Consider the following 24,676-nt stretch of genomic DNA (forward strand, 5'->3'; position numbering starts at 1 on the left):
AATGTATTTTCTCTCACTTAGCTCTTTCCAACAGAGAAATGTGCTGCCTTCTTAACAAGTATGTAAGTTAGAAGAAGACTTTTGGGAAAAGATCAAATTCAATAAAGCCCTTTTTCTTAAAAGATATCTTTTCCACAGACACACTTTATGAAACTGTTGAAAACAATTGCAATTGCTTAAAAACAAAATTCAGAAAAGGGTTTTTAACGTAAAACACTCCACTTCTGTTTGCAGTTTAAATTTTAATCCACAGGAGCCATTGTAAGCTAAGGCCCAAAGATTCGCAGCTTTCGCCATGTATTTGGAACTGAAGCTCTTTCCTATTCTTTCTTCACCTGGGCTGAAGGTGGGACAGGAGTGTTGAGCTTTACAAACATTTCCTTTTCAATTCCACAAATTGTATTTACTTAAAATGAAACACCGATTATCTGGCTAATTCTCTTAGTACCTCATTTACAATTACATCCTAACACGTAAAGGAGATGCAACCCATCTGCTTTTCATCTTGCAGTTTTACTTCCAGCAATAAACACCACTTAGAATAGAAGGGGGCAGATGCACCCTAACAAACGCAGCGCTTAATGTAATGCTCTCCTACATTCATATTTATAGCAGATACTCTATTAACCATAAGTCGTGTGTTGGTTTTTTTTTAATAAAAAATGCTAGCGTATTTTTTGCAGCATCTTTTTAAAAGGAGTTCATTATCTCACCAGGATTTTTTAGAACGTCTAAGACGCTTCCTTCCTTTAAGACGTGGGCAGTGGTGAAGGGACCACCAGCAAAATCTTTGACCTCCTCTTTCTGTGTGTTGATGTTGGTTGAGGTGGTGGTGTCTTTTGAAACAAAAGAAAACAAAAACAGCTTTCACAATGTGACCTAGTTAGAGCAGATTATACTCACTTTTGTTAGAAACAAGAATTTCCAGCTTTCATGCTTCTCACATAAGAATCTTCACAAATTCTACTTACTTTGCAATGCTTTATGATTACAAGCAAAACAAAAAGCAACAAAACAAAACAAAAATTATAAAAGCAGATCTGTCACTGGAAAAATACTGCAGAAGTCCAACACTGCCTGGAATTGCTAGCATGCGCAGACAGGACAGATTGAAGATTTAATAAAGAAAAAAAGGAAAATCAGCACTTCAGATCTGAAGTGCTAAAGTTTCAGTTACCTAGGGTAAGAAAGGGCGTCACTGGAGTACCACTGGGTCCAGAAAGTTCTGCCGATTTTACAACGGGAACACTAAATGTAAACCCAATCTGCTATGAACAAGAGAGGTTTTTCAGATTCTCAAGCCACAGGAACTTCAATCGAATGCACACACAAAACCAAATCTGAAAGCTGCTCTTCACATTTGTAGCACGCATGCTGAATGACAAATTATAAGCCAGAAGCCTACATACTTTTCTCCATCAAGGCAGATTCTGCTTTAGTGTTCTGCAACAGCCTACTAAATGCCTAAGAAAAAAAGTCAAGCTCCTTTATTATTTTACTTACAGAAGACGTAGGTAGCACTTCTGCCTCAGTAGATTTCACAACTGGAGATGAAAACGCAAACTCAGGACTGCTAACAGTACTTGTTGGTTGTATCTGTATTTTCAAAAGAATTAAAGGTTTATATTTAAGAGCAACAACTACCTGAATTCACTACCCAACAGAAGTCCCGCAGTGACGTCGAAAAACCTGATGTTTGAGTTATTTTGCAGATAAAAGTAATAATAAAACATAGGGAAGTTTCCAAGTGGGTATAGGACAATATCTTCAAAACCAAATTCCAGAAACTGAGAGGAAAAGCTGGAGATGCTACTTAGGTCTAAATGCACGGAAAAGCAAGCCAGGAAGCTGAAGAACGGCAAACTCAGCCCAATGATACTCCAAGAACTTCAGCAAACACCTCAACATGTTAAAGCAGCTGTCTACTTCAAACCGTACAAAAAATATTTCAAGTACTCTGGAACAGATTAATGTTTATTTTATTGCAATAATATGCCAATTATTGCACCCTAGGCTCATTCTATGTGAGGCTCATATGACCACGTTACCTCTAATTTAATAACTTAAATAAAGTTGTGGTTTAACCATTGCAGGCAACTAAGCACCACACAGCCACTCGCTCACTCCCTCCAAGTGGAACAGGGAAAAGAACCGGAAGTAAAGAAGTAAAGTTGTTAAATTTGAGGTAGCATTAATGACTCATCGCATGTAATGGCTACCTGGAAAGACAAATGCCATAACCCTGTACATACTCCCCACTCCTTCCCCTTCTTTCCCCCAGCATTTATTGCTGAGCACGATGCTAAATGGTGTGGAATATCCCTTCGGTCCTCTGGGCCCCGCTGTCCTGGCTGAGTGCCCTCCCAGCCTCTTGTGCATCCCCGACCTCCTCGCTGGCAGGGCAGCGTGAGAAACAGAAAAGGACTTGTCACTGTGTAAGCACTGCTCAGCAACAGCTAAAACACCAGTGCCTTACCAACACTGTTTTGCTCACAAATCTGCAACACAGCATCATCTACTACGAAGAAAATTAACTCTACCCCTGCCAAAACCACTATAAATAACTTGGCATAAAGTCCACACCCCCCTTCCCCCGCAGACTTCCACAGCATTTGAAGCAGTTATACAATCACGTTAAATGGGAGTTGGCAGGCTCTAAGACTGAGAGAAGCAGAATCAAAACATTTATGCCTTTTTCCCCAAACTGGCATACAACCCCAATTCATTCAGCTGCGTAGAAACTAATATTTGTTAGTTTCATGAGCACCACAGAAAAAGTCAACTCGCAATAAAGCAGTATACTCATTGTAAACATTATTTATAGCATAAAGATTTACCTTGCCCGCCGCCGTCGCTGCTGCATCTGCCATGCCTGCCGCCTCCGTTGAATTTGCCACGCTTGCCGTTGCCGCTGTTGACCTTGATATGTCCTTTGTCATCAGCAGGTATGGCATGCCCGCCGCCATTATTGGATATGTCAAGCCTGAGGGCACTGTTGAACACGTTATGCCTGACGTCGCCGTTGTATATATCATGTCCTCCACCTCCTCCTCTGATAGATCTGTCAAGTCCTCCACCTCCGATGGATCTGTCATGCCCTCCACCTCTGATGGATTTGCCATGCCCGTCGCAGCTGCTGGAGTTGCCGTGCTCATTGCTGCTGTTGAAACAGCGCTCGGTGACGCTGAGACAGCGCTACTACCAACGAAACTGGAATTGAACTGAGGCAGCGATGCAGCACTGATGGGTAGGGGTATTTTCGGTAGCACTGGTTCCTCCACTTCCTAAAGTTGCAAATTTTAATTTTTCTTATACAAGACATACTACTTTCTCACCCCATCCCACCCAATTTATTAACAAAATTAAATAGAACAAAAATCCATACAAATTAAGAGAAAGCAAGTTTCCAGAAGAAATCCCGATCTCCCCACCTCTGTCTACCACGTCATTTTAATTTATGGCAGGCCTGCTTCCACATTATACTCTATTCAACAACTGTACAGCAAGAACACTGAAAGTTAACTCAAAACCTGTGCGGAACAGAGATGCACAGATCACATTTTTTTTCTTTCTTCTCTGTACTTTAGTCATCAAAGCTCTAGAGAAGCATCATCCTTTCTAACTACCCTCGCATGGCTTCAATTAAGAGTACACTCTCAAGACAAGTGAGAAAGTGTTCCTCTTGCAAAATTAGGCAGGATAGCTGCCAAAGTTTCTAAAGTCACTACAGCAGTGAACGTGGAAAAAGGTAATGTTTAAAGAAGCAGGTAGGTTCAACAACCAAACTAAACACAAAAAGCACCAAAGAAAGTCAGACTAGCAGCACTGAAGATTGTGTTCTGGTAAATACAGTCTATACCATGTATCAGGATGCAAATATAAAAATCAGAAAACAGCCTCTTAACAACTTCAATTTTCATCCCTGCCACTTACTTTATTCGATTACTAAGATTGGATGAGTTATGTTTTAAATGGCATAGGAAATCTGACCAAAATTTGTACAGTACTATCATGATCTACTTAGAAATGACTAGGAAGGGATGTAAGTTGGTACTACTGATATTCAGTGCATCCTGTAGCTTACATCTGTTTCACAGTTTTGATTTGAAAAGTTTATGGAACTTTTGATATTTGGACCATTATTTTATTTGTGTTACAGGAATAAACAACAGTGTTTACGATTTCTTTATATTGCATCATCCTGAAGTCCCATTTAATGATTTGAAACTTAAATTAACTTAAATACTTAATATTAACTTAATATTAATTAAATACTTAATATTAACGTAAATACTTAAATTAACTTACAGGCAGCTTATATAACATCCAATAAAAGAAAAATTAATCTGAATATTCATGGTCATAGTTTTATGGAATAGATTTTTCCTATTAAAATGAGAAAAAAACTCTCTCACAATGAGTTTGGTGAGTATCAAAAACTGAGTCATCGTTAGCAGACATGCAGAATGCTGTCTTCTACTACTCTTTCAAACTCTTGGCCTGTATCTTTCTGTATGACTTAAATATGAAACCAAAAATTAAGCTTTTTTTTTTCTTTTTATACTTGGCACTCGTTTCAAGTATCATTCCTGTAGAAAAACTATACAAACCTTCACCAAAACATTACTTCTCTTCTTAGGACTCATTCATTCAATTGCTAACGAGAAATGTTATAGTTTGAAGAATCTCCAAGGTAAGAGAATTAAAAATTTCAAAATTACATAAGCAAAGTTCAGGTATTCAAAGACAGGAAATCAATTGGAGCCTGCTCTGAAACCCACAAGAAAACAAAAACAATGCAAAAATAAAGCGGTATTGTTATAATTTACTATGATGCAATAAAACTGACACACTTAGCTAGTTACTTCAGTAAGCTCAGTGACAGCAATTAATTTAAGAGTCACTTACCTGTTCTTGTACAGCTCTTGATAAATAGTGTATTCCTCTTTCCCTTCTCATTTTGCCGCCTCCACTACTCACTCCTGAAGACAGACCATTGGACGCAGCAGTACTGAATTTGTAGCTGGTCACATTGCTAGCACACGACAGTACAGAAGTTGGGGGAAACAAGAGAAAAAAAAATCACCAGCCAAATTTTTTTTCAAGATATTAGAGCTGTTATTAGTCCTAGAATTGAAACCTGCTGATCAGAAAAAAACTAAAGCTGTCTCACAAGTTGCTAAACGCTGGTAAATACTTGATGTTCTAAATAGGAAAAACTTTATTAACAGCAGCAATGAAAAGGACATACATAAGTGCACCGTTCACATGGGAACAATGACTAAGCCAGAAGACCTGAAATAGAAGAGCTGATTTAGATTGTTATTTTCCAGTGCTTCCTTTAAATAGGACTGGTTCTCTGATTCTGCGATGCACGTGTATCTTTTGCAGGGATATAAAAGAACAGCTCACAAAAATACAGAAAGAGTGCACATATGCACACATACACATGGGAAACACTGCCAACAGCTCTGATAGAATAGGGACGCCTTAGACTTGTGTGGCAAGGTAATATGGCCTAAGCTTCAGAAGCAGCTCTGGCTTTCATGTGGCCATCAGCAGGAACAGCAGAGGTGTTTGGGTATGCCAACATTCCAGAAGTCTTTTCAGACATGAATACAGATCCCTTTTGTAAGGCATACAAAGGCGTTTTTCTGGTACTTAAAAAAGCCTAGCTCAAAACCAGAAAGATATCCTAATCCAAGAGCAAATGGGGAAAAAATAACCCAAACCAGAAGTGGAATAGGGAATAACTCTAACAAAAGTACTATGGCAAGAAAATGAAGTATGCCTGGAAAAACCGTGACCTCAAAGCTTATCTTGCAGCCAATCAGTCAGTCAGTACAAAAGTGCATTAGATCGCACTGGAAGACACCAGGTCAAACTCCCACAATACTGAGGAGGAGAACTGGTCTAAACTTGTCAAATACTTGACAACAGCCTGCTTAGCACTGTAACTGCATAGAGGAAGACAGATCCCTAAGGCAGATGCTCAGACTTTTCTCTAATCCAAACTGTCAATCCATTAGAATTCTGAAAAAAGTCTTACATCAAAATAGATCTTCATTCAGACAACTATCGCTTGCCCATAACAGCCCATATTCCTCTTTCTGTTAACACCTGTGAGCTTCAAGGGGGCAAAGACAGTTGTCAGCCTTCAAGCAAGTCTAATCTACAATTGGACTCAGGATATAAAATATATATATATATACACACACACGCATAGATATATAGCATTGGTGGGCCAGAGATTTACTGAGTATTCCAACTCAACTGTCCAAAGGGACTCTTGCCAGCAGATCAGTGTGGTGCTCCTGCTCCAGAACATGGCACCCAACAGAGACCAGCATCACAAAAAACACTACCACCACTACCTACTCTACAAACAAAAGGTAGGGCACTGCAATAAACTTTGTGAACGAAATCAAAAGCAGTGTGAGTTTTCTGTATCTCCTTCCTAAATGGAGAAGTAGAAAGGAGTTCTAACAGAGACAATTTAGAACAGTTTGAAAAAAACATAATTAAAACCCAGCACCTGATTGCACCTGTACCAGAACCTTAAAGCCAGTCGCTTCCACCCCTAAAAAGGTGGTTGTTGTGAAGTCCAACTTTTAGATGCCAAAACAAAGTGTTGAGTTCTTTCTGCAAGCCAAAGAATGCCCATGGTCACCTAAGAATTGCTTGGCAGATGAGCATAGAGTCAACAAAATTCCCTGCTACTGTTCTTTGAAAAGAGCGACTCCCTAAAAACCGAGTGCAAAGTCCCTTAACTCAAGCATTATTACCCAAAACACCATTTGCCCAGAAGGAAAAGCCATCAATATTATCTGGAGGATAACTCATTTGACCTAAACCAAGAAAGCAGTATAACACAAAGCAGTCTCCTCAAGAAGAAATTCAATTAATTCTGCTGGATTTTTTTTATTTTAGAGATGAGTTAGCATTTGGCCTCAAATGATTCTAAAGAACACATGGTCTTCATGTGAACTCAAAGCAGACAATTAACTTCATCATGAAAGGAGTATTAAAAAAAAGAATAATAAATCATAAATCTTCCTCCATGTTTTTGCTTAAAAAATAAAGAAAAAAACACATCAATAAACATCCTCCTGAACTGTAACTCACTTCGCCTACTTCACCTTCTAAAGAATGCTTCAGAAAGAATCATCCCATTAGGACAGAGCTTTCAAACTGCAAGCAATTAAATAGCTAAAACTAATAGCTTTTCCCCTAGGGAACATTAAGAGGGACAAATTATTTTGTTATAAGTAAACTGAGTTATAAACCATGAAATATCTGTCAAAGCAAAATTTGTAACGCTACAGATTTAGTTAAACTACAAAATGAGCCATATTTCCTGTAGAAGGAAAAAATAAGGCCTCCAATAGCAAAGATCCTTTCTGTGGATACAGCATTATAACGTGCTTCGTTTCCCATCTTCGTATCCTTCTCAGAAGATAAACTTGGGATAAAAAGCGGTGTATCAGTACTTTTATTCTTGCTCATCTTCCTTCCTTTCATAAAAACAACAATTTTCTCAAAGTTATATTGATCTTCAAACACAATCCAGACTTTGCAGCTGCCTCAAAATACAAAATTTTCATTGGATTTCCCATTCCTTTTACTGAGAACTGTCACCACCTTTCAGGTGCAGACCGTACTGAAAAAGGAGATTTCTTTCTTTCTTCAAGTAAGTTTTAAATTAATAGATGTCATACCTTTCAGATGGTTCTGCTCGCTGTTCTGCAGGCAAAGTCTTCTCTCTCATCCCCTGCAAGTTAAGTTTAGTTCAAGACTTAGCTGAATATGTACAGAATACACAAAGTACCAACAACCACTTCATGTGTTTTTTTGTGGTTTTTATTTTATTTATTTATTTTTAATTTTATAGCCCTGAATACACCTCACCTACTTAACGTTGTTCCCTAATTCAGCATTGTGGGTACAGTTCAGTTAAATTTTGGGGCTAAAGTAAGCATCACTGCTTCACTCAGCATTGAGGACAAACTGATAGAACACTAAATCAAATTTGTCAAATCCTCTAACAAAGAAAGTAATTATTTTAAACAAAATGACAAAAATTGTGTGTGTGGGGGGGAGAGTTTTCATCAAAACTTGTGTTTGCCAACCCCGTAAAAGGGACATACTTTTCTGTTTTCTATCATTTATCAACAAACAAGAAAAAAAAAAAACTCTACCCCCCTAAAAACTAAGCAGTTGCTGCTACATTCATTTTAGAACTTTACCAAATGGAGATTGTGCTGGCTAAACAACACAGAGATTGAAAGAGTTAAAAGCAATAAGCAACCAGTATTACTGTCCACTTTGATTTCCAGCCTAAAAAGCCCATACACTTAACACGTGGTCATTTGTACACTCAGACTGATACTGGAAACACAGATGTTTTCGCAGAAAGAGATGCCCATTTAATTTTATGGAAAATTTATCAGACTCCATCTACTCCAAAGCAATCAAAACCGATAACTCAGCACATTGTCAGAACTCTCACTTGGAGCACATAGCTCACCTGGAATAGTTTACACAGAACACGAGCATGTTTCATCAGTGACAGCTTTGTGTACATGAGAATATAAAAGGAAAACATTTCTGTCTTTTAATATTCTTTCACTGAGAACAGGATGACTCAATAGCACATCATGACATCGTGAAAACAACCACAAGACACTGAGTGTTTCAAAAACAGAATTAAATCCATAAAAGCTCAATCTATTTCACAATGGTTCCCACTGCCTTAAAGCTCGCCTCAAACATACTATCAGTACTTTTTGCAAAGATAGGATAACAATTGGTTTGAGAAACATTCCAAGACTGGAAAAAAAAAACAGGCACATAAGGACTCAAAAATGTACTCACTTGGTACTTTGTGTCTCCTCTCTGGCAAATTTTGCTGGACTGAGTAGTTGAAGTCGGTGATGGTTCAGAATACCGCGTATAACGCATCGGTTGACGGTTTACCGTTGGTGTCACAAGTCTCTTAACAGGTGGAGGCTGGAATGCATTCTGGGATTCCAGCTTTGAAAGGGAAACAGCAATCAATTTATCCTTACGTCCACCCAAATTAATTCCAATATTTATTGATGAAAACAAATTACAGAACTATAAACCTCCCCCCATCGGTCTTGGCACTCAGTGAATACGATTTGAAAATTCTGAAGACCGTTCAACTTGTAGAGGGAAATCACCAGAAAACCAGTAACAAAATCCATAAAGCTATATATAAGTAGCCAAAGTCTGACTGAATTCCGTTTCAAAATTTGGCAGTTAGCTTCATAGACAAAATAATTCATGCTACCATAATTAAAATAACCCATGTTCCTAGAATATGCTCCTATCTTTTCCTCTGCCCACACTGTGATTTTTTTTTTTCAGTAGCTTAATTCATTAATTTAACATTCGAAGTGTTAAGCAACTAATTATACAGGCTTCTGGGCTTCACATTCCCTACATTTTCCCTCTTCAAAGTTACACAAACAATAGAACACACTCAAAAAAACCAACTTGTCAGTCTTACAATAATCTCATTCATTAAAATATGATCCAATGCTTTACATGTGCATTAGATGCACTTCAAGTAGTGGGTTTGACTTCCCTTTTCAAAGCATTTTCACAGACCAGAGTTAATTTTTAACACAGACCACTGCGTGTTCTGCAAAACTGACTTAACTGAACTGTCAGACAGAAAACAAACCCTAAAGGCTACAAGATTTACCGATGGCTCCGCCTGCGGTCTTAAGGATCAGAAAATACAGTCTTAGGAAGCATGCTATTGTTCAAATCAATACCAACAGGAAATTTTTGTTTACGCTGCAGCTTTAATTTCACAGTATCTCCCAGCTCTTAGTAATAGGATTCACACTCTCTCTAAAGTATATAAAAATACATCTTTCTAAAAAATATTACATTCAGTTTGAAACCTTGAATAAGACATGTTTTATGTAAGTTCACAAATCTACTTCGAGTGAACGACGGTTCATTGCTGGTTTTAAAGGTAAAAAAGAAAAATATTAATTCCCCCAGTTAGGCATTCAATACACCAAGAGCTATTCTGCCTGGTACAGTTCCTTGAAATAAGAAAAATACCACATCACTGCTACCCACTGCAGAAGTTTAGCCCGAGTGCACAAGTGTTCCGTCAACCGCATGTTCACTTTAGCAGGAAAACACACGATCGTCTCCTCAGCAAATAATTGCTTCTCATCACGGGCTACCCTTCTCCCGCCACCATTATGAATTCTAGTATTATGAATAGACAATCTATCTCCTTTCACCCACTGACAGCTGCGTGCAACATTCATTTAGTGGCTGACAATTTCAGGCTCTCTGTTGCAAATCTGGCAGATCTTTCTTAATGCCTTATCACAGGTGTATTGCTATAATATAACTGAGAATTCACACCAGATTTGGTTTTAGTTATTTGGATAATATTTATGATATACTTCACTTCTCCATGCCCTTGTAATTTGGCAGATGGTGAAAAGATGGTCCAGGAAATCTGAGATGTTTGTAAACTCTGAAGTGATTGTAAACTTAATTATACATCCATCCAATCAAGGAATTGGCACAGAAACTTCTTGAGACACTGTCCCTTTTCTCATTAGAACAGAAGATGAAAAGTTTGCACATCTTGTTATTTCCTTCAGTCACCTGATCTTCAAGTGGTCATTTAAGGGTTTTGCAATTTAATAAGCCCAAGAATACCCCTAACTAAAGTCATCAAAAAAAGATGACTAGTTTTCATTTTTTAAAGAAAATGAAAGGAAATCATGCTTTACCACAGCATTATCACCAGTTCTGTGCTACCTCCAAATAGGAATTTAGGAGCGTTAAGATTTATAGCGTCGGAAAAGAAAAAGAAAAAAAAAAACCTCTACCCCCCTAAAAACTAAGCAGTTGCTGCTACATTCATTTTAGAACTTTACCAAATGGAGATTGTGCTGGCTAAACAATACAGAGATTGAAAGAGTTAAAAGCAATAAGCAACCAGTATTACTGTCCACTTTGATTTCCAGCCTAAGAAGCCCATACACTTAACAAGTGGTCATTTGTACACTCAGACTGATACTGGAAACACAGATGTTTTCGCAGAAAGAGATGCCCATTTAATTTTATGGAAAATTTATCAGACTCCAACGATGGTTCATCGCTGGTTTTAAAGGTAAAAATGAAAAATATTAATTCCCCCAGTTAGGCATTTAATACACCAAGAGCTATTGTGCCTGGTACAGTTTTGCAATTTAATGATACCCCTAACTAAAGTCATCAAAAAAAGATGACTAGTTTTCATTTTTTAAACAAAATGAAAGGAAATCATGCTTTACCACAGCATTCTCACCAGTTCTGTGCTACCTCCAAATAGGAATTTAGGAGCGTAAGATTTATAGCGTCGGAAATTAACAATTTTCCTCCTCTTTACTTTGAATGGTGATAAAAAGCACAAAAACTAGTTTTCTGTGCCCGAATGAACACGGAAGTCTGTACAAAGTCTATATGACCACTCAATCAGTATTTTTCTATTTGTGATCATTTCTTCAAGAGCAAACTTGCCTCAACAGGAATTTTAATATGCAGCTTCACCCCAAGTTGGGGGACAAGATAAAACGACTTGGTGTGTTCTAGAGTTGTTGCTCTCAACTTACAAAGATAACATAATTCTTAACCTGAGTAATCTTCACAGCCCATCATCTACTGTGGATACATGCCAATATTAACTTGATTTGATGTCTATGTTGTCACTGAGGTTTGAGAAAATTTTTCTAATAGTGATAAAGCATTGAAAAAGTTATCTACCTCAGCTTAAGACATTATTGGTTCTTACCTTTCTTCGTTTGGACTGGAAGTCAGTAATATCCGGTTTATCTATGTCCGGAGGCTAAGGGAAAAAACAAAGCATAACTATTAGAGGGCAATTTTTTTTTCCTGAGAGAGAGGGTTCCCTGCAACAAAAATGTGGGGGTTCATGGTCAACTTACACAACACAGCGGCAAAAGAGATGTCATTCTTTTAGCATCCTGTTGAAAAAATAGCGCAATAAATTAAACCGGCCACAGCGTAAGGAAGAATAGTTTTATCTTTATCCTTTGATGGCACATTTACTAAGTTTTATAAACACATGAAGCAAAAACAGATTAAAAGAAGTGCTATTTACCAACAAAGCGGTTGACAGCTTCTCCACTGCCTCCAAGATGCACCACGCTGAGGTACTCAAGGTAGCGTGGGACCACACAGTTTCTTGTCTAGCTTTCGCTCTCTTTTGTGCCTGAAAAATTAGCATTTTAAGTGTTACAATGGTCAATTCTCAGCTAAGGAGGCATGTATTTTATGTCCCAAGGCTACACTGATGATACAATCAATATATTCTGATGACAGAGAAACATGCAGTCACTGGGAGTTCAAGCCATAAAGAAGAGAATACATTCGGAGTTTAATGAAGTTTACCTTGGGCCTCAGTGCATCTTGCACGTGCTTGTTGCACGAGCAATAAAAGAACTCCGTACTTGTAAAAGGTCAAGACGGATGATGCCAGGACTGCTAAGGCCTCCGAAGCAGTAATCAGGGAAACAGAACTCAAGAAAAGGCTTGTGGTACAGAAAGCATTTTCAGTAACAACACAGACCTCAGAGTTTCACGATGGTCTAAGTGTACCATCTTAAAATCAGTGTATACAATCATAACCAGGAACTAGTTTTACTTCTCTCTTGCTTCCTCCCTTCCCCCAAGATTAAAGTTGGCTGCAAATCTTTGTCTTAAAAGATAAAGATCTGATTTAAACTGTAACAGATCTAAACATTACACTGAAAAAGTAAACTGTTTATTTGCACCACCCAACTTCAAATATCAGTCAAAAACTTCCTTTGGTGTGACTTTTTTTCTTCCCAGGTTAAACCCCTCATATAACCACACTGTGCTTATCACACGATGTGAAGACAGGAAGCAGACCACGCAGCATGTAAAAACACAAGTGAGACTCACAGAACCACAGAATGGTTAAGGTTGGAAGTGACCTCTAGAGATCGCCTGGTCTACCCCCCCGCTCAAGCAGGGCCACCCCGAGCAGGTTGCCCAGGACCATGTCAAGTCAGCTCTTGAAGACCTCCAAAGAGGGAGACTCCACAGCCTCTCCGGGCAACCCGTGCCAGGGCTCCATCAGCCGCACAGTGCAAAAGCATTTCCTGATGCTCAGACAGAGCCTCACGTTTCAGTTTGTGCCTGTTGCCTCTTGACCTGGCACTGGGCACCGCTGAAAACACAATGGCTCTCTATGCTCTTTGCACCATCCATTCAGGTATTTATATACACCAATAAGATCCCCCCTGAACCTCATCTCCTCCATACTAAACAGGCCCAGCAGTCCCTGCCTCTCCTCAGAGGAGAGGTGCTCCCAGTCCCTTGATCTTCTTGGTGGCCCTTCGCTGGACTCTCTAGTACCTTGCTGTCATTCACAGCAAGCAGCAAGAAGCAAGCTACTCTCTCCTTTAAAAGCCTAGTATTTTGGTTCCTCTTTTTACCATAATGCAGTAATATTGTAAAAAACAAAAATAGCCGACCAAAGAGGGTTCCCAGCTTTGCACCACAAGGTTTCAAGGTTTCCCGTAAGTGAGGTACTTGTACTGCCCTTTTTCCGTTGCACAAATGGACTGTCAGAACAGAGCCAGCAAACCCGCGTTTTCATTTTCTTAAAATTCCTTTTGATTTATCGATAAAAGTCACTTTCATTTAAATACATTCCTACCAAACCTGATTTGACTTTCCTTTTCGATTCAGCTCTAGCTAATCAGAGTTGTCAGCAGTTTTTATTTGCTATTTCCAAGAACTCTTGGGGGCAAATAACTCTCTCCAAGAACTATATGAATCGTTCAAAACAGAAAGCATGTTACTGCTTATCTTGGGACTGCATTTAGTCCTGCATGCCTCTGTGTAACAGAAGAACAAAGGATCAGCAAAGTTGATTTTAGATATTTTCAAAGACTGCAGGTTTATACAACATATCCATAGCATGAATGTAGGCATGCTTGGAAAAGAAGATCCACAGATAAATATTAGCCAGGTTTGACTACTGTAGCTTTTGCTACCATAAACACAAGTTTTCAAAGTTATGCTGTCATTGGTTTTTTTGCATCAAGTTATTTTAACGTAATGTAGTCAGAGGCAGACAATGGCACTTGAATGGAATTTTTTGAAAGACCTAACAACAGAGGAAACCCCAACTACCAACAACTAGCCCAAACTGTCATTCTTGTTCTTTCTGACAAGTGTTACCTGTGGTAAAAACTGTCATTAAAGAATTTAAACAGAAATCAATCTCAGACGTCTATTTTTGTAGACCAAGAGGGCAGAAGAGCAACTGTTACCACATATTCAGCTCCCTGCTCAAAGCTCCTTTGGCAGTGCTGCTTTTTTTATTTCCATCACTATTTCCCACTACACTACTTTTCTCATACCTGATAAGGTTCCGTCTTTGGCTGCCTTGATCTTACAGCTGCACCACCGGCATAGGCCGTCTTTCCGGGGTAAAATGGAGAAAACCCAAGCTGGTTTTGCTTAAAAACAGACGTGCTTCCACGTACCTACGGAAACACAGTATGAGAAGTGGATAGAAAAACAGGTACACATTCAAACTGATTAAAAGAAATACTGTGCAGTACTTACAGGACACAGTCCTCCAAAAACAAATAAACTGAATGCAGGTTTCTTAGAGCTAGCTGCAGAATGCTGCGAGAGGGAATGAGTTCTTTCAGCTTGTGTGGGCCAGAGCAGTGACGATGAAGTATTTTTTAAAACTGCAACATCTGCCAAAATGACGTATGCTAGATGTAAATGCCTCTCGTACGTACAGAACTTTAACAATAAAGATCACACTAATTCAAGTTCTTCAATACAGAAAAATAAGCATGACTTCAGCTTCTTTAAATAGATCAACTTCACGTACAGACTGAAAACCAAGTATCACCTACAAACTTGAAAACTGTTCACAGAGCTGCAGGTAGTTTTCAGCAATCTTACCAAGTTAATACTGTGCTTCCAATGCAGATATTTTTTTCCTTCAGGCTAAGATAAAAGAGGACCGCATAAACATCAGTGCATTTGTACGGACAAAGCTTTTTTCTGTGTTGGTAAAAGGCTGGAGGCCAGCACAGATCATAATCGCATAGGTTTTAAACCTGGAAGATTCCCCAAAGGCTGCTCTAAGAGTTAACGATCTTCTGCCCATGTATGTTTTACGAAGACACACCAGAAAGTTCTAGTGCACTCAGGTTATATTGCTAAAGCCCAGCAACTCTACTCTCAGCTGTACAAAAGTTCTCTGGAAAACCTGCTGAGCACACGTCAGTCCCTGTCTATATGGGGGACTAGAAAAAGCTGCAAACCTGCTGTTCGCCCTTTCAGCGAGAAGACCTACGTACCAACCTACATCGACACGATGCTTATTTTTTATTTTAAAATGGTGTGCTTTCCTCAATGAATTTGGCAAAAGACATGAAAGTATTGACAGCTGAAGCCTTCTACCAAGAAAGGTCAAAAAACAGCCTATAGCTTATGTCAGAGTAGTTTCTTTATCTTCTCTTGCTGAAACACAGGAAAACATCTCGTGTTCCTGTTTGTCACCTGCACTTATTCACATTTAACCAGCTGTCTGTTAGATATTCTGAGTCACTCTTCCTTCTAGACAATCAGCCTAGTTGTCAAGCTACGGCAAGTCAGCCTGATTTCCTACCGTCCCAGTTCAAAATTTACATATAACCTAGCTGAATGTGTATATTTCAGCATTGACTCTTTCTAACATCAGGGTATCATAAACGTATTCCAAAGCACGCTTCTATTAAAAAGGTGATAGGATTATATACTTCTAAAACACTAAAAATTCAATTTAATTCTCGCATCCAAAGTTGACATTCACCTATTTTATTTACTAAGGTGATGTGGAATATTAAAGAACGCAAGGTACTTCACATTAAAAAAAAAGTCAATTAAACAGAGAACACAAAAATCACCTTCATCAGATGCTCTAGAGGAGGAATCACTGGTTGTTGAGATGTTATCATCGTCTTGTTGAGAGGTAGAATCTTCTATTTCTTTTATGAAGGACAGCCTAGGACTGCCAATGCCAAATATAGAAGATGTCGAGGGCTGACAAGGTGGGACAGGAGAATCCAGCATGGTATAATTCAGACGGCTCCGATGAAGAGAGGGCCTTGTTAACACAACTGGGAAGTTCAGTGCTGATCTACTTGTGGATGGTTCTAGACAAGAACAGGGAGATAATTAGCTTTGCTATAGACAAGCTCACAGAAGCCAAAACCTGTTTCCTATCGACAGCCATGCTATTGCCAAGTTCTAAGCGCAAAAAGAGAGAAGCCAAATTTAACTTCTTCCTCACCCAGATACGGTTGCATCTAACTGTCTGGCTACAACAACAACACTGCTTGCGATACACAGTATTAATGTTGCATCCAGAAGTAGTTAACTATGAGGTTTTACAACACCACATTCTGACCCCGTGCTCAAATGCTCTAACGCTGACTTGGCCGTTCACTAAATCAAACATATATACTCCTTCTCCCATGTACAGCTTGCAATAAGCTTTACAAAATTTGAGATTACACGGTAAATTACAGATAACACTGCAGCTTCCATAATATTGGAACAAAGGTTACATTAATCTGAATACACAACATGAAAATGAACGTTTGCAGTACTTTTTTCCCAAGTTCTTCCATATCAGCTCACGTTAGAGGCAAAACATCATCTCCTACCCATTAACTATTGGGATTTTGACCCAAGGGACAAGGATGTTGACCCAAGTAACCAGATGAGCATTTTTCCCTCTTGAAGCAAAGGGTCTGCAAACAATGCCAGTGGCCTGGAATAGGTGGCCTTGAAGTCTATCTTGCTAAATGAATGGAACTATTCATGGGTATTTTGCCTGATGAAAGCCTACTGTCTCTCCCAGGAATCTGGGCAATTCAAATGACTTTGAGCCACTATCCTCTTGATACTTGAACTGAAGCTTAAACTAGTTAGTTCAATCTTCATAACCACTGCAGTACCACTAATTAGCTCTCCAAACCATGAGCAGATTTTTAGGACAGCACCGTTTGAGATACAGAAAGGTATTCAGGCGGAAGGCCACCCAATATAGGCTCCAGCACACTGGTACCTCAGAACTGAAGAAACACATTGGTTTCAAAATGTAGTAATAATTAAAAAAAAAAATCTTATTCTTAAGCATAGTAAGCGACACCCACGGACAGCAACATAAGCTGCAAAAGGTTCCAGGGTGTCCACCTGCTCCTGATCTCCTGGAGTTAGCAAGCTTGCAGTGCAGCTGTTCTTACTGAAAGCTCCTTTCACGCAGTTACATAGGAAAGCCAACATGTGTTCCTCAGTCACGAAGACCTTCTCTATTCTTTTCTCCAAACTCATTCCCAAGCTACAGCTACACAGAAAGCCATCAATCTCCTTGTTTACAATTAGATGAGATTGGAGGCAAAGATATTTCCTCCTTATTTTTTGATTCTGCCAACAACAGAAGCAACTGACTTTCCACATTATCTATGGTTACCTACGCACGCTCAGACAAAACTTCTTTACTTATTAAAAGCTGACTTCCCCAAAACAGCTAATTTAAGAGAAACTCAAATAAGAATAGATGCAAATTTATACAACAGGACTACAGGAACAGTGAGAGGCACTGGATATAAGACAAATTAATCTTTCATGAGGTAAAGGAGTTGCAAACCTCGTTGCCAACGGTCCAAATACCTTTTCAAAGACACCCCCTCCCCCCGCGTAGACCTTAAAGTTATTGAATATTTTAAGGATAATAATCTCATAAACCACATCCGTGCACAAGTTCCCCAGTTCACCATCAAGTTAACGAGGAACTTTACTAAATTGATCAAAGCCCAAAACAAAAAAAAAACAAAACAAAACAAACAAACTCAGGACACGAGACGGAATTTTCCTCTGCCATTCTAGCATCTAGTCTTTTGTTTCGAAGACTGCAAAACAAATTAATTTTTTTAATTGCCTTAGGCAATTAGACAGATTTTCATTCCATATCTTTTAAAAGATGGAAAATGCAACCCAGCACACTTGCAAATGACTTATTTTCAGCATTTAGCACCTGGCTAATAGAGTACCTAAAGTTAACTGATGCCTTCCAAGAGCATAAGATGTATGCTTCGTAACTGTGTATACAGTTTAAAGCTAAGACGGTTTCACAAACAGTTGTTTTGACTTTTTTTGGGTTTTTTTCATTCTGTCAAAACCCTCATTCCAATTTCCTTTTGAAATTCAGATTCAAAACTAGAAATCTGTGAATAAATACAGATGGCCAGAATTCCAAATGATTTTTCACATACCTCGTCTACTAATTCCTGCTGGTTCAGGCGTGAATCTCTCATCGATTATGGTATCTTCATCTGAATAATCGTGGTGATAGTTTACCGGAGTCTCCTCCTGGTTTGCAGATTCATTTCTGTCTACACACTCCTCCTCACGCTTATTGAAATACTTCTGCAGCCAGGCCGGTACAATATTTTTCACCGTTTCTGTCATTCTGCTAATTATTCCCTGCTTGAAAGAAAAAACACTTGTTTAATTACAGAAACGCAGTCAACAGCATATGCTGGGATACCACCTTCCACGGACCTTGAAGACAGATATTATACAGCAAATATTCAGAAGACGACGACGAGGTTGATCCCTGGCATAGGATCGCTACACTTCTGGTAAACCTAAAATTCACCTAAGATTGATTTACAACTACCTATCACTTTCTGCACTTCCAAGTGACCTTGGCAAGGTTCAAAGTTTTGAAACCTCTGCCAAAATTCACCAGCAGGTCGTCAATCTGCAAGGCTATCAGGAAACTCTACGCCTGAACAGCTCCTGACCTACAGACTTGTTCCAGGACTCTTCCTCTTCGCACCCTCCCGTGAAAACCAACTAAACCAGAAGTTCAGCAATTATCTACTGCGACAGTCAGGACCATACTACCCATTAAAATCAGTGAATCTAAATATTTTCAATTTTAGTAATGCTGAATTGCAGTGACTATACGCACAAAAACCAGTTCTGCTCTCAACAGTCAGGCTAACCCAGAAGATGTCCTGGAAGAAACACAGCTATAGCTATAGCACCAGCACCTCCTCTTGCAAGAGCCTTCTAAAGCTGTTGCTGTATTTTGTAGAAGACTGACTCTGCGGCATACATCGGGTACGATCGGAGAATTCCCACCTGACCGAAAGCCCCAGGAACTACGGTTAAATAAAAGATACATTAATATAAATGAATATAATTAATAATAAAAATTAATAATAAAAATTAATATCCAGAAAGCTGACAATCATGAGCTAGGCATCCTGCTAATCATCCCTCCTGCAGGCAGGGGGAAAAAAAAAAGGTAAATTAGATCCAGGACTAGTTCCCAGGAACTTTGAAGCTGCTAACTATACTGCCTATAGTGCCCAGGCACCTTCAGAGCTTAATGGTAAGAGACAGAGGGTTTGGTGGGCTGTAATTATGATCACAAGCACACAAAACACATCTATTTAAGTATTTCTAAGAATCGACTTATCGACTAAAGTTGTAGGGGGAAGGATGAGAAAAACAGCGGGGTAGGGATCAGAACCAGAGGTATAACCTCACAAAATCGCATCGGTCGCTTTCGTGCCTCCCCAACTGCATCACTGAGAGACAATTAACATTAAGCCACAGAACCTTCTGCAGAGTGGACATGATATTGAAAATAAACTGAAATTAATTGACAAATGCTCTAAGCAAGCTATCTGCTCAAAGCTCGTCCTTTTACGTTATGAACATTTGCACGATTCGTCTGGTTACAAAGCTAACTGCTATAATAAATGCACACATGTAACACCTATCAGTTTGTCTATTTATCAAATCATTAAAACTCTTCCCCGATAAGTTACTGTTAATTTGATCTGCGCTGGATGTGCAGCAGCCATTCTCTGTGCAGAATCCCCCAGATATCCCCACGCACGTGTTTGCTCTGGCACACTCTTTAAATAAACCTACTGGAAAACACGCAGAGATAACAGACAATGGAAAAGTTAGAAAACCATCTCCACTGATTATTTTCAATCCACGTGTAAGGTTTATCAGTTAGCTACACAGTGTCGGCACACGCAAGCTATGGCACTTTCAACATTAATGCACTGTTCAAGCCAGAGGTTTCAACGGTTGCTCTGTAAGCGTGGGGAATGTTTGCATTGCCCTTCCAGGCCAGCTTTAGATGGACAAGATTGATTGTCAATATGTGGTATAAGGGACTTGGCATTTCTGCAAGTGATAAAAACCTAATTGAGCAGCTATCCATGCGTAGCGCTCCCTTGGTTTTGCATATGATAATCAATCCCCTCAGCTACGTTGCTCATTTAATAGCGGAGAGGTTTTGGCTGAACAAACATGTGCAGAGGGCATCTCCAGAGCATCTCTCTGGGCGTCCTGACATTTCTTAGCAAAGAGCTGCTGGGAGGGATCTCGGCGCGTCCCCCCTCCAGCACGGGGATTTTCACACCCCGAATTGACGGACCGCTTTCACCATCAACCTGCTGTACCCTACAGCACAAACGAGAAGCAAAGCCTGGCAGGTAACGTTCAGAGAATTGATGATGGGCTGAGGAGGGGTGCAGGGAGCGGGGAAAGCCCTGGGGGTGGCACTGGGGGTCCTGAGGGCAGCGGGCTGGGGGTGAAGGGGAGGGGGAGGAGGGGGGTAATGGGCTGGGTAGAGGGGTAAGGGGGTAAGTAAGGGGCTGAGGGGGTAACTGAGGGGGTTAGGAAGGGGCTGAGGGGGTAACTGAGGGGGTTAGGAAGGGGCTGAGGGGGTAACTAAGGGGGTAACTAAGCCGTTGAGGGGGTAACTAAGGGGGTAACTAAGCGGTCGAGGGGGTAACTAAGGGGGTAAGGAGGTGGGTAGGGGGTAACTAAGGGGATAAAGGGGCGGGTAAGGTAAGGGGGTAAGTAAGGGGGTAACTGGTGGGCTGAGGGGGAAGGGCCCGCTGTGGGGGGGCCGCTCCTCACCCGCTTGCTCCTGGCACAGGGGGGCTTCGCGGCGCCCAAACGGTGGCGCCGCCTCTTCACCTTGCCGCCGGCCGCTCCTCCTCCTCCTCCTCCTCCTCCTGCTCCTCCTCCTCCTGATCGGGCTCCTGGGCTGCCGCCCGGCGCCCCGCCGCCACCGGCCCTGCCACCGCCGGCCATGCCGCTGCCGGTCGCGCCGCTACCGGTCGCGCCGCCCGAGGCCATACCGCCCCCCCCCCGCGTTCGGTGCCGTCACGGGGCCCCCCCGCCCCCCGCCGCCACGCGCCGCGGGGCCTGCCCTGCCCCTCGTGGGAATAAAAATGTTGTTTTTGCAGAGTTACGTTGTTTAAAGGTAAGGAATGGGGTATCGAGGTGTGCTTGCAGCGATAAGAACGCTTAGCAGGCGACCTTGTAAAATGCAGACAACCAGACTCCGTAGAACAATTCGGGGAAAATCACGGTGTTGAGTCAAGTCAGGTAAGTGAAGAACCATTACCGCTTCAACCAGTAAAAAAGTCGAAAGAAATTCGAAATTTAACAGGCCGGCAACTGAAGGCCATGCATTGTCTGGGAAGCATCAGACAGATTGTGAGCCTGGATCACCCCCTCAGTGGGGAAACAGGGGAGGGTCCCGTCATCAAAAAGTATATAAACTGGGTTTTGGAACCAGCAGGGGCGCTCCTGCTCGTGGGACGCCCGCCACTGCGATCGCGAATAAATTCCTGCTTCGCTGAGCTCCTCGCCTGAGCCCAAGTTATTGGCTACGGAGTGTTTCTCACAATTTGGGGGCTCGTCCGGGAGCCAGTCGCCTACTGGGGAGCCCCACCGCCGCAGCAGCAGGAAGGCATGCCCCGCTGATTTCAGCGGTCCTGTGCATCGACGGCGGCGGTTCTGCGGAGAGCTGACAGAGGGCCCGAGACTGATGAAAGAGGCAGGATCCGTGAAGGAGTGGGGAAGGGAAGAAGGCAGGCACTCCGGCTTTGAGAATTGATCCGGTAACTCTGTGCACAGACCAAGGTAAGAAATAGGAAGTATTGCCTTGGGGGTCGGGTGAGACTCTGTGTGCCGTGTGATTGAGACGTACTTTTGTACGGAGCGAGTGTGGAGTCCTGATCCGCGGTTCCGCAGCTCCGCGAGGGGCGCGGCCGGAGACGGACGAAGCGTGAGATAAGGGAGAGAAAGGAAGAGTCTCGGGAAATGTGGTGTATGGTAAGCCCTTGCACGGGGAAGTGCTTGGCAATACACCAGGGAAATTTGGTGTGCGGTAGTCCTCGCACGGACGGGACGCCCGCCACTGCGATCGCGAATAAATTCCTGCTTCGCCGAGCTCCTCGCCTGAGCCCAAGTTATTGGCTACGGAGTGTTTCTCACACCCTCCCCCTCCCTCCCTCGCGCGCCCCCTCCCCTCACGGGAACGCGCGCCCCCCCCTCCCGCTGCCGCTCCCGTTCCTCGCCCCGCCCCGGTCCCGTCCCGGTCCCGCCGCCCTCCCGCTCCCGCCCTCAGGACCCGGCCGCCATAATGAACCCCGGCCCGGCCACCGTAAGCACGGGGCTAGGAGTCACCTCCAGAGCCTCCCCGCGCCGTGGCGCCGACCGCTGGTGTGCCGCAGCACCGCGCCGGGCGTGGGACGGCGCCCCGAGCCCACAGTGCTCGTCAGAAAAGCCCCGCACCGACAACCGATACCCCCGCACCGACAACCAACAGCCCCCACGCCGACAACCAACGCACAAGCAGTGTTTTAGGCCGGATTCGTGGCCCCGTTGGTCCGGGAGGCAGTCGTCACGCTAAATTCTACCCCACGGCAGGGGAACGATGGGCATCGTGACAGATCGCCGCCCCAGAAAATAAACACATAAATAAAGAATAAAAACGATAACGGGACATGAATCGTGCCCTTAATAACAGACATTGGGCAGTGAAATCACCGACTTCTGCAACAATACGTGCTCAGGGAACTGACTAAAACCCCTCCTGCATCGGCCATGTAATAGCTAGGCAAACATCACATAATACTTCCCTCCCTCATGTACACCAAACCTATTAAGGCAACCATAGTAGTGTGATAACGTGATTTTTCTCCTCCAGATCAGCGTCAAAGGCAGCTACGCTAGGTTTGCTCATAAGTTCAAACGCTGCTTTATTTATTTATTTGAATTCCATTTTTCTTATTTAGAAGGATTTCCATAGGGTGACAGGCCTTTAATGACACTCACGACTCAGAAACATTTGCCGATGCAGTCAAACGGTGTCTATTAACGCTAGGCACTGAAGTTAATTGGTATTAAAAATGAGCCAAAACAAAAGGCAAGTATCTGCGTGTCCAGCAGAATGACAGCGATCATCACCATTTGATCAATCTTCCCCCCACTCTCTGTTGCAGCTAGGTACAACGAAAAGAGTTTATGAAATCATTACGGGACATTCTTGTAGAAAACTTCCTCAAGCTTGGAAGAAAAAAAAACATTTCAGCTAAGTAAAACAGAAAATAACTGGAAGAAGTGAAGTATGGCGGTGTTGGAAAAGTTGCTTCAAAGACTTGTTTAATTAAAAAGAAGGAAGAAAGCAAGTTCCTACTGCAATCCCATCTTTGTCAAACTGATGGCGGGCACCAGTACGATGTGTTCAGCTAACACAGGCTGGAAGTTGTAACTGCAGCTGTGAAGTTTACCCAGTAAAAAGACTCCGCAAAGCATTCTAGCAGTTCCGATGCAATCACTGCTTCCTGAATTTGTGACTCACGGTTAACACGGCAGTACAGGAAGAAGTCTGGCATTCACTGTGCTCTTACGGTAAAGAATCTGCCCTGCGCACACCATCCCAAGCCAGGTATGCGCTCCTAACAGGAAAGGACGATAGGCTGATAAGTCTCAGCAGAGGGAAAAAGACATCAGAGAACTACTTTATAACAGCAGCACGCGGGCTGCAACCAACGTTCTCTTCCTCTCATCATTTTCATTTCTGTGGACTCCAAGAGAATACACTCCCAACATTTTTCAGCTCTGGAGAACAAACAGCCCAACCAATCTCATTCACTGAACTACAAAACTGGTATTTTCGCTATCTAGTCCGGAAAAGGAGGCGCACGTCTCTAACGTACAGTGTAGAGACCTTGTTAATAGGCAAAGTCTGCATAAAATAGGTGGCCACAGCCTGATTTTCTGACGTTCAGGGCCTTGGGTCACACACCACCACAGCATCAGACTTAATGAAGTCACCAATCTATGTGGGCCTCTCGTTACACAGGTCACATGTTATGGACCAACCTCTCAAAGGCCAAAAACCAGCACTGATACTGCCGGGCCAACACATATCTGTAGCATCCCATTTCTGGGTGACAACACAATGAATGTTTCCACAAAGTACTCGATGCAACCTAACTACTGTGTTTGGTGATGCAAAGCAAGCCGTGTCAAAGCAGCGTAGCACCCAGGCACATTCCTGGAAGATGTTTTGCTGCTCACGTTGAAGAAAATAGATAAAAAAATCCTGTGCAGTTTGCACTTCTGAGCTCAAGTACCACAGCTATGCACTACAATTGCAGTGGCATCAAACCTTGTAAGGTTCTGAAGCTTCAGCACTGCCATCCAAATTCAAGGAGGCTGCATCTATTAT

The 24,676-nt window shown here is 41.8% G+C and overlaps 1 protein-coding gene and 1 long non-coding RNA gene across 2 annotated transcripts in view; both read right to left on the reverse strand.

Annotated features, from left to right (window-relative positions):
- Positions 1-690: 690 nt before the first annotated feature.
- Positions 691-24,676, reverse strand: part of LOC310890844 (nuclear pore complex protein Nup153-like) — a gene marked incomplete at its 3' end in the record, with an annotated part of 47,482 nt that continues 23,496 nt past the window's right edge. The window contains exons 7-16 of the mRNA XM_083853161.1: positions 12,167-12,277; positions 11,991-12,029; positions 11,837-11,890; positions 8,875-9,033; positions 7,719-7,771; positions 4,909-5,035; positions 2,838-3,284; positions 1,504-1,596; positions 1,178-1,265; positions 691-836 (exon numbers count right to left, since the gene is read on the reverse strand). Coding sequence (XP_083709287.1) covers positions 691-836; positions 1,178-1,265; positions 1,504-1,596; positions 2,838-3,284; positions 4,909-5,035; positions 7,719-7,771; positions 8,875-9,033; positions 11,837-11,890; positions 11,991-12,029; positions 12,167-12,277 — 1,317 coding nt within the window. The remainder of the gene's footprint in view (positions 837-1,177; positions 1,266-1,503; positions 1,597-2,837; positions 3,285-4,908; positions 5,036-7,718; positions 7,772-8,874; positions 9,034-11,836; positions 11,891-11,990; positions 12,030-12,166; positions 12,278-24,676) is intronic.
- On the reverse strand, positions 14,166-16,259 carry LOC310890833. Its single transcript, XR_014577327.1, has 3 exons — positions 16,011-16,259; positions 14,668-14,807; positions 14,166-14,585 (listed from the first exon to the last, which is right to left on the reverse strand). It is a non-coding gene; the product is annotated as an uncharacterized lncRNA (long non-coding RNA).

Source organism: Anser anser (genome assembly GCF_964211835.1).
Source record: "Anser anser genome assembly, contig: HAP1_SCAFFOLD_103, whole genome shotgun sequence".
NCBI lineage: Eukaryota > Metazoa > Chordata > Aves > Anseriformes > Anatidae > Anser > Anser anser.